The sequence below is a fragment of the Anarhichas minor genome, unplaced genomic scaffold (genome assembly GCF_050575085.1).
Source record: "Anarhichas minor isolate MPS153535 unplaced genomic scaffold, ASM5057508v1 ptg000042l, whole genome shotgun sequence".
NCBI lineage: Eukaryota > Metazoa > Chordata > Actinopteri > Perciformes > Anarhichadidae > Anarhichas > Anarhichas minor.
The window spans coordinates 3,312,962-3,323,518 of record NW_027466488.1 but is presented as its reverse complement, the minus strand read 5'-3'; the positions used below and the strand labels follow the sequence as shown (position 1 = coordinate 3,323,518).

At 40.8% G+C, this 10,557-nt stretch overlaps 1 protein-coding gene across 1 annotated transcript in view; it reads right to left on the bottom strand.

The window, feature by feature from the left end:
* Positions 1–954: 954 nt before the first annotated feature.
* myo1ea (myosin IEa) overlaps positions 955–10,557 on the bottom strand; it is a 31,064-nt gene continuing 21,461 nt past the window's right edge. Inside the window, exons 21-30 of the mRNA XM_076109755.1 lie at positions 9,165–9,279; positions 8,911–9,080; positions 8,672–8,817; positions 6,792–6,938; positions 6,457–6,614; positions 5,682–5,771; positions 5,384–5,588; positions 4,536–4,571; positions 3,283–3,452; positions 955–3,163 (exon numbers count right to left, since the gene is read on the bottom strand). Of these exons, the coding sequence (XP_075965870.1) occupies positions 3,087–3,163; positions 3,283–3,452; positions 4,536–4,571; positions 5,384–5,588; positions 5,682–5,771; positions 6,457–6,614; positions 6,792–6,938; positions 8,672–8,817; positions 8,911–9,080; positions 9,165–9,279 (1,314 nt within the window). The 3' untranslated portion in view covers positions 955–3,086. The remainder of the gene's footprint in view (positions 3,164–3,282; positions 3,453–4,535; positions 4,572–5,383; positions 5,589–5,681; positions 5,772–6,456; positions 6,615–6,791; positions 6,939–8,671; positions 8,818–8,910; positions 9,081–9,164; positions 9,280–10,557) is intronic.

Here is a 10,557-nt window from a genome sequence, read left to right as displayed (position 1 = left end):
TAAAAGATCATGAATCGGAATCGAATGAGTTTAAAGATAAAAATCCTTAAACATCTTGTTTAAGTAAGTGCTGTAAGTGATCAGATGCAGTAAGAGTTTTAAGCGTTGTACCCTGGGTAGAAAAAAAAAATACTATTTTGTAGCATAGATTCTCTTTTCTGAGTTGTATTTTTAAGATTACACAATGGCAGTTCCAATTTTAGTTTACTTGTATGTATTTTGCTTAGTGTTAAATGATGAATTTGGATTTAATGTGTAAATGTATTTGGCACAAATGCAATCCAGATATACAGGATGGCAAACTACTCTAAGTGCAAGATTTCACTATGACAATCCTTTTTCTTTTAAATACTAGAAAGTATGAAATATAATATGTAAGTTGTTATACATATTTTGTGGAATATGTTGGAGCCCCTTGTGGGGGTCACATGCTACAGGTTTGAAACCACCGCTGTCGGCCTTCTCTCGAATACCACATTTAGTCAAACAGGTAATTCTGTATTCCAATCAAAATGTCAACCGAGTGAGTAACATGACAGACAGAGAAGAGGCAAGACAAAGATTCATCTGAATGAATAGTAATAATTAAAATATAGTTATGGTAAAAGAAAACCGTTGAATTCAATGTGTAGCAACCACTGAATGGAGGAGACTAAAATATTCAAGGATTGTATCAAAGATGGCCCATTGAGGTGAAATAAAGGAGATGTGTCCACAGTCCAGCTCTGATGTTCAAAGAGAATACATAGAAAGAGTGGGCCTGACAGGAATTCCAATAAACCGTTGAGTTAAAATGAAAAGACAAGATCAAGTGCAGTACATACTGCAGCCATGTTCCATAAACATTTCTAATCACAGAAATGACTTAGAACCTTAAGGCTTCTCTGCAGGTCGTCACCCAAGATAAATAATCCAGAGTGTTTCTGCAGATGGACGTTTTTGACAGCAGACGGTTTCCTGGTATAAGGGCAAGCACAGCTGTCAAAAGCATCATTAACGATGGCTCTGCAAGGCAGGTGGCCCCTCATGACGTTTACTTTGATTACTTACACCTGTGTTTTTCCTGCTGTGGTATGTCAGAACGCCTTCCAGGAAAAATAGTTTGTGTTTTTTTGTCAGTAAAATGTCTTCAAGTCATCTTATTCAAAGGTGTCACATAAAGTTACATAACAAATATTCTGCCATGATTTTTGCCCCCAACATTGTCATGTCCTTTTTTATACCTGAATTGCAGTTTACAATATAAAATTCAATTTACACTAATTTTTGTTATTTAATTTGAAAATGAGTCCAAAAAAAAGCATAAATCATAAAAATACAGTTCAGAACGATTGTTTCACTTGAACTTTATTCTGGACAGAAAAGGTAGGAATAGGTTTTTGACCATGTAGGGAAACTCTGTGGCACTGCTTCTAAATAAGCAATTACATTCACCAAAAACTATATATATATATATCTGAACAGTTAAATTAATTTATTAAGTGTGGAAAAAACAACTAAATGGCAAAACAAAACAAAAATAACAGACTATCTAGTGGGGTCTGCTCTGTTAGCGTAGCCTGAACTAATGATCTCCATATTTGTAAATTGTTGGGCTGCAGACCGGATGGCAGGTAAATATTTTAAAACACAAACATCTGCTGATCATTGTTCTCTGATAATAAAACAAAACAAAGCATTTAAAAATACAATATGACATGCTTTATTAAAAGACTCATCCACTTTTTTTGTATTGCACAAGGATGTTTTCAACCATCCAAGATCAAACCATATTTGATGATGCAGAAGATCTATGACAGAAGTCCCAGGTGTTTTTGTTTTTACTGACGAGAGCATAGTGTGGTTATTTGATGAAAAAAAATACTCAGGAATGTGTAAGTAATGTAACAGCAGTGCAAAAGATGTGCAGAAGCAAAAGGAATTCTTTGTAGTGCCACCGAAAAAAACAAATGTCTTTCACCAAAACCAACTTTTGCACGAACAAAAATCCATTCACCCTAATATGTCCTAACCATTATTATCAATCTGTAGCCGAAGCAGAAATAAAGCAGCCTCTTGAGTATCAAAAGCAGAGAAAAACTAATATCCTTCAAACAAAATACAAAAAAACATTCATTTAAACTCTAACCAACCACAGGCGTACTCCTAAAATATGAACACATATACAAAATCAGATCTAAAATGCCTTTTTTTTAATCATTTCATGTAAACAAATGATTCTCCTCAGTAACTGAGCTTATTTCTCGCTTTACAACTTGTCCTTCATAGACGTGACTTAGACGGCTGTGGCATGAACGAGTGACGATGTCTGTGTCCAAGGTAGTACCTGTACCAATAAAGTGCTAATACACCACAGACAGCATGCTCAGGTTACAGTATACATTGCCTCTACTCTGTGACCAAAATATACTGGTGTGATAGAAAAACAAAAACAACAAAAGAATATGGTTCTCCAGGCGTTTCACCACATTGCCTTCTAAAAGGTTTTTTTTCAGACCTATTCAATTTGTCATAGCTTTGGTATTTATTAATATCATTAAAAATCACAGTGTGATGATTTACCGAAACGCCGTCCCCTGTAAGAAGTTACAGTTTTGCACCAAAATAAATATTCCTGGTAAAGCAGCAGTCGCTCCAGTTTTGCCACTGAGGCGATCACCTTTGATTCAGCAATTAAAACCTTCCTCTGAAAATAAAAATCACAAGCCTGGTCCCACAGATTAAGCATACTTCATTCCAACGCTTCCAAATTCTCAGCAAGATATAAATGACAGTAAGAAGAATACAGAAAGCTATAAATACAATAAATAGTTTTGTTCAGTACTGAAAGGGACTGTGGGGGAGAACAGACCCCAGGGTCAAACAGTCTTCTTGTCTTTAAAGCAGAGCCTCATTTCAAGCCCGACGGTCTTTTGGTCTGGTGGTGTAACCGAGAGATACATTCATTCACTACAAGGCAGCAGTGGAGGATGTGCGAGTCTCGCGGCGCTTCTCTCTCTCTGACTGTAAGCTCCATCCCGTCCTCTGAGAGAGGGTCTGTTGGGGATGCAGTGGGCTCTCCTCCTCGAGCTGTAAACCGGCAGCTCCTAGATCTTGGTGACATAGTTGTTGGGGAAAAGTCCCTGCTTTCCACGAAGTCGTCCTATCCACCACCCGGATGCATCTACCCAACAAACGTGGCTAGATTAGAGGCCCATTTCACGCTGACATCTGACGCAAACATTCAAGTACATTTCAATATCACGGAAATAAAAAAAATTTCACAAAAGCAAGCCATCTTACCCTCTTTGATGATGTCAATAAGTTCGTCAGCATTGAAGCTGAGCTCGTCTGTGTCCTGAGCGTCGTAGGCGTATAACGCTTTGCACTGGGGCACCTGTGGTTTGGGTTTGGGTGCAGGTTTGGGTCGCCCTCCTCCCGGCGCAGGCCTGCTGGCTGACGGTCTGTGGGCTCTGAGGCGTTACAAGAAAAAAAAAAAAAAAGAGAGAAACCACACGACGGTCAACATCTGCAAGAAGGTGCCTCAGTGGGGAAAAGTTCAGTTCACTGTGCTGCAGTTGGCTGTGAAGTTAAGTCAGAAGAAGCTGTTTGTAGGTGTGGTGTTTTCTGTGTGTGCATAAATCACCATCTTGTCATGTAAAAACATTTTGACTCCAATTAGATTTTTCCACATCTGTCAGAACCACACTGTGATCAAATTGTGTTTTTTTATTTTCACCTGACAGTGAGAGTAAACACATGTTTTGTGTTCATAATGCCTCCTGCTCGATTGTGTTGCTGTTCACAAATCAGCCACAAGATGGTGATTGACTGCACACTATCTTTCACAAACGCACCGAGACTAGAAAACGTTTAAATTTCAGGAAGCCTTTCAGAGCAGAGAGTGTTGATCCAGAGTCAGCGGTACCTTTAAGATTTCTGTTTATTATTCTGTATACTGGCTGTTCTCATTTATTATGAATACTGTAGATACAGTACATCCTCTTTTAAAACCAGTTTGTCACACAATGCCAAATGTAAAATGTAAGGATGAACAACTCAACTCAACTGTTCAACTAACTGAGGATCAAATACATCAGAACAAATGACGTGTCAATAGTTCGATATTACATATGCAATATATGCATTTATAAGGTAAAACAGTTACGCCTCCCAGTGAGATTTGTGTTCATGAAAGCAACTTCCATCTTCAACGTTCATCTCTTTGATAAAAATGAGGCATCAGAAGAAGTGCACAGCAGGGATTCTTTCATTACAAAAACCTATTAAAGGATCTTTCATCCATAAATGAAAGATCTATTGTACTAAGATGAATTGTACAAGAATTCCCATTTGATATCAAAGAAATTGAGCAGCAGCAGAGAATTAAATATTAGTTGCGGACTACAGTCGGCTCCTTCAGAGAGTTTGAACTTTGCTTTCTTTGCAGTCAAAAAAACAAAAAGTACATGAGAAGAAGCATCAACATATCCTGCTGCTGAAAGTTTTTCTAGTCTTTAACCACCACCCAAAACACTGCAAACTCTCCAACTCACATTCCTCCATTTGAAGTTGGCCGTCTGTCTCCATTGCTACAAAAGAATAAATCATCCACATTATGCCAAATTATAGAAACACAAGTGTGTGCATTAGAGTGTGTGGGAATATAAAAAAAAATGTGTGTGTGCATGTGATGCGAGCCACTGCACCATACTGCCTCAAAACCTCATCACATTCAGCAGTTATACACACATTGTAGAAAGAAAAGTATAAATGATCTTTTTTGTACCAATACGTTTACTAGACACAGGAATGTTAAATACCTAACGGGAGAGAGCTTTACGTGTGAACTAAATGCTACACGGTGGAGTCATATTCGGCAGAATGATAATTAGCAGCATACGTCAGCTATTAAAGTGGTCTCAGGATACAATTGTGTTAGTCATACTCGTCAGATTCCCTGTAATGGAAATAGAAAAGGGCGTTTGGCCTTTTGGGAAAATGACAATCAATGCTTTTCAGGCAATTAACATCCCAACACCACAGAACAAACAAACAAAAACAGAGCATTTCAGCAGCATTCACTCAAATCACACACTTTTAGGCAGTGAGACACTAACACATGATTCTGGTGTTTTTTTTGTTTTTTTTACACAAGATACCAAAAACAGCTCCAAAGAGGCAAACAACTGTCTAAGTCTCACAACTATCTAAGACAGTTAGGAAGAGTTATCACAGGAAGGGTTCACTGATGCTGCACTCAGTGTAAATTGATCCACCTTTGGACAAGTCCTTATTCCTGACACGTCATCTACGTGCATGTGTGTGTGTTATTTTGTCTGCTCCTGTATTTACTGTGTGGTTGGTGTGTTTTAATTGACTGTGTTTTGTGCCAGTGTCTCACCCTGCAGCTCCTTGATCAGGCACCTTCAGACAGTCCAGGTTGGGCTGCGGCCGGCTGCCGCCTCGCTCCTTCAGCTGGTTGCCGTTGCTGGGCAGGAAGGGGCGTGTCGCGTTGCCGGTCGGGGGATTCCTCTGGTTGTGATGCTGGGAGTTCCTCTGATTGGCTACGTGGTTGATGCTTTTAGGGCCACCATTCTGGTGAGCAACTGCAGCCAAAAGAAACCAGAAGAAGACTGTTTTAGACAGTCCACATGGATGCAAGAGAAGCCTGTTCAGATCCTGTGCGTTTGCGGGTGTACCTGGAGGTCCCGGCGCCGCCCTCGAGGGGGTGTTCTGGTGAGTTCTGGATGCATTGGAGCGAACCTGAGAGAAGCTCTTCCTAGTGGGGCCTGAGGATGAAAGAAATAAAGAAGAGTGGGGAAGATACATTAATGGAATGTATGAATAGTTTAGGTTGTATCTGAAGTGGATGTGTAAAATTTCGAGATGGGACAGAGACATTTCTGTTAAAGTAAAAGTCCCGAGAAGTTCAAAAAAAGTTGTTTCAGTGAGATCATCAGAATTTTTTACTCTTTTCAAAGGTAACACCAACAGATTAATAATACTAATTCATGCTTTTTAAAGTTTGTGTTATATGGAATAAAAAATATATATGCATATATATGCAAAAATATATGAAATGAGATGTAGGCTATTTTAAAGAAAAACTTCCATTCAAACAACAAGATATTATCTATTGTGGCTCTCACAGTCACTCCTTTCTCTCTACAAACATAGCATATGTCCTTACGTCCACAACGTTGCATTAATTCATCACATATGCTTCTATAGGTTTATATTCGTAACACTCAGACGTCTGTGCTGTCTCTGAATATGAGACCAACTGCTTTCAAGTGTTTCGAGTCATGAGGCTGAAATCCAAGTGATGAGTAAATGTTTGATACGATTTTCTGACTTCGTCAAATTCATGGGTCGACTTCATCGTGTGACTTGATTCCACCCCTCAGGTTAACGTGATGACATCTCGCTGTGAGAACGAGGTCATTGCTGTACTTTGGGTCTGTAAATACTCACGCGTGTTCTTCGGAAGCCCGGGGCCGACGCTGACCTGCAGAGCTTTGCTCGAAGGCTTCAGTACTGGCATGTCTCCTTGACCCCCAACGAAGAGGACCTGCCGGGAGCCGCCCCCACTCAAGAAGCCCCAGTTCTCCTTCTTCAACTTCATCTCCAGTCTGAGGGACAAAAAAAATTAAGTTTTTGAAATGTTTCACTCTGCTTAACCAGTGGTTTTGAAATGCTGACTTATTAGCAATGAGGGTTTATTACCAGTCTGATAAAGTTAAACTCAATAAGTTAAGTTATTGACTGTGGTTGATTTATTGTCAGAACGTTAGCGTGTGTTTACTTACGTGTTACTAAACTTGAGAGGTAGCTTCCTCTGGGTTTTCTCCTCAAACCTGCGGGCCAGTAAGCTGATGAACTCCGTCTTAAAGACGCACTCCAGCAGGCTGTCGTACTCCTGCTCGTGCACGATCATGAAATCATCCTGCATTGTACTGCAAAAAACATGAACATGACACTTAAAACTCAAAATCCTCGTATCCGCTGAGACATGACGCAAATCTCACTGAAGAAAAAAAAACGCATTCACAAGTTTGTTTTTAAAAATGTTTTAAAGACACTCCGCTGCAGCTGAACTGCTCCGTTTTGATGGGAGTTAAGATGGAGAGTCAGAATCATCTTTCACATTTGCATAGACACAGAGGGGGGGGGCTCACAAAGCGGCTCACATCTGAAGAGGGAAGACAGCTTGTGCCCGTTTACCCACACAAGGATACTTTGTTGCTCTCAAAGAGGTGGAGTTTTTCTCTGATGAGCTTCTTACAACTCCTGCTTTCGCTCATTGCACCACCTGGTCCATATTACCCCGCTGACTCAAAAGCCACATGCTCTGATTTCTACCTCTAAAACAAGATATACCGCGTTCCCATCAACAACAAAGAGTCTCTCAGTTCTTTGTATTATTTCTTTCCATTTCTTTGTAGTCAACTCGCCGACATTCTTTCATGAGAATGTTTTTGACTGCATATGATTTAGCAACATTTGTGAGATGTTGACCATCAGTCAGGCCTGCACACAGAGGGACAGACACACGGACGTATATACAAGAGACAGGTTTAACATACTCCACATCTTTTCATTGTCCCGTGAGTGACATTGACAGGAACATGGGAACTTATGTGAATGGAAACCCAGACTGCGTCTTTGAAGTAGATTCATGACTTTCTGCAGTGCAATGTGTACAGATTATATGGTGGGCCCATGCTTCATGTTGAGCCGCCATTGTCTTGTTTTGGAAACAACTAATTACGTACTGCTATACTCGTACACAGAGATGTTATGCTCACAACAACAGAATAATCTTGTGCCTTGTGTAGCTATACAGTTTATGGTATGTAGTGAAAACGCATTCATTGGTGGCGGACTGTGTTGATATTTCCGTTTAGTCATTAGCACCCATAACGCCTCTGGAGAGCTCTGGGTCCCAGTGAGGACTGTGTGAATCAAGACATGAGCTTCAAAGTAAAAGCATGGGCAAGTGTCACTGTATTCAGCAGAGTGGGATGGAGTTTGCAAGTTTGCATCTAACTTTAAACCCTTTTTCCGAAGGAACCCTATCCGAGAGAAATACCAAGAAACATGTTGTTGCTCCGTTGCAAAAAAGTTGAATGCACATCTGATAAATGTCATTAGAGTATATTGCCATGTACTGCAAGTCTTGGTATTTAGGCACTGTTTTTATCCTGTATTATGTTGTGTTTTTTTTCCCTACGATATGCTCTTTCAATCAGGAACCTCTCGTCAATGTTTTAGCAATTTGTTTTTGTATTTGAGTGGACTAATGTGATGCGCCTCACGTAAGCTGTGTAAGCTTGACAACTTGATGACTGTCCATGACCTGGAAATTGTAATATACCTAAATGCAAATACAGCAGGAGTTAAATGGGTGGTGTAGCAGCAGGCTCCAGGGCTTAAATTTGACTTATGTAGATGGAATGAGCACCAAATTTGTTTGTATGGAAGGGTTTTGTTTGAAAGATGTGGTGGTCATAAACAGTGATGAAAAGATCTTTGGTGCTTGCTTGAACTAAAGTGAGACTCCATTAAAACCACCTAAAGGAATACAATACTTGAGCAAAATCCTGTTGAAAAGCTGTGTTTCAACTGTTGACAGGGAGTTTATGTTGATATCTGATACAGATGACGTAATACTTCGAGGGAAATGTACCTGAGAGATACTGCCAAGATCTTGTCCACATCAATCCGCCTCTTCAGCACCTCTGTAACCTGCCCCTTCTCTGGTCCCTGTTTCACTTTTTCTCTTCCAATCAGGTACACAGACTTTGGGGTCAGGATCAAGTCCCGCTTGATTCCCTAAAAATAGCAGGAAAAAACCCAGAAGAACTCTATGAATGTTTTGTCAGTCGTTAAAAGACCGGAGCAAGCTGCAGACTCAAAGAGACCAACCTTGAAGCGGCGGTCATATTTTGAGACTTTGTCGGCGAAATCAATCTTTTCTCTCTTGCCCAGGAACTGCCGGAGCTCAGGCCTGTCATCCATGCCCAGGTAGTCACCGACGAAGTTTCTGTTGATGCTGTGTCGCCGCCTCTCCTTCCGGTTCAACAGCAGGTCAGAGGCTAGAACCAAGACAAAGAGAATGAGAGATGGAGACAGAGCAACTTTGACAGTAGAATAAAGCTGTAAGATGTTGCGCCACTCACCTTCTTCCCTCATCTGGACATACTTCTTGCGGGCCATGTATTTCCTCCAGGCTCTTTGGATGGTCCTGGCGTAGCCGTCGAACTTGCGCTCCCTCGTCTCTTCCAGCAGAAAGAGCTGTGAACAAAAACAAAGAGAAACGACGTACAGTAAGAGACAAGCACACCTGCTCAAACACAAACACAGACACACCTAAACACAGGGACTGGAAGGAATGACTGCACATACATACTGAACATTCCTGGGTAGAGTTGAACAAAGCCAAATCTAAACATTTAGATTTTTATGGCTTTTCAGTGCATGAGAGGAGGTTTTACTCCTAACTACTTTACAGGCAGTGTCATCTTCTGCATCTGACTGATTGGTGTAACTTATTGATTCGGTTTACTGGAATACGGAAACATGTTTTGATTTGTTTCCGATCATCAGCACATTGTTTTGTACTGCTCGTTATGATCAATACACCGCTTACCAGTATCCACATTAAGTAAATAGTTTATTCTTTGGCTGTTAGGTGATGTCACCACTTCCTGCTCAAGGAGCTGACTCTGTACCAGCAGACCACCAGTCTGTCACTTCCTGATGGGACTCCGGACACGCAATCACACTCTCTGCCCTCTCCCTCCCAGACTAAACATCCTGCCCACTGCAGCAACAGGCCTGGCATCGACACGGCCGGCCACAGGCTGCAATGTGCCAGGACAGGAACAAACCCCCAATAAAATGCACCGAGTCATTAATTGAGACGGTGACACCACGTAATCATTGAGGCTTCAGTGTTTTTCACCAGACGAATGATTACACTTCCCAGGTAACAAATCTAACAACAAACAGCTGGTGGGGTTTATGTTGATATTACGCAGTGATGAATTTAGCTCAAGATGATCATTATTAGGAATGCAACTAACAATTATTTTCATGATAAATAAATCATAATAATAATGTGATGAACCGATTAGTCAGCAACAATTTACTTTTAACCCCCGATTTGGCATTTAAAAGCACCGTACAAAGATTTAATACACGGCTACAATAAATATGACTGACAGTAAGCCGCCGCTCATCCATCAGCACTTTGACGGAGAAACTCGGCGTCAAACAAACTTGACTTATTACATCCAACTGATAGTCATACCACTAATTAGTAAGTGTCAGTGTCTTATCAGACAGAGAGGCTTGTTTTGAGAAGCTTGGCAGCTCATTTCAGCGGTCCGCCCTGTGTGATATTTGCATTTCACAAGCACACCTCAATGACTTGGACTCTCAGTCTGGCAGTGTGGGGGATGGGGGACTCTTGGCATGCACGGCTGCAATGAATGAGTAAAGGCATTCAGGATCAGCTGTAAGGCCTGAATTAAAACTAAGATGTCTGTGTATTAGCTTACAAACATACAT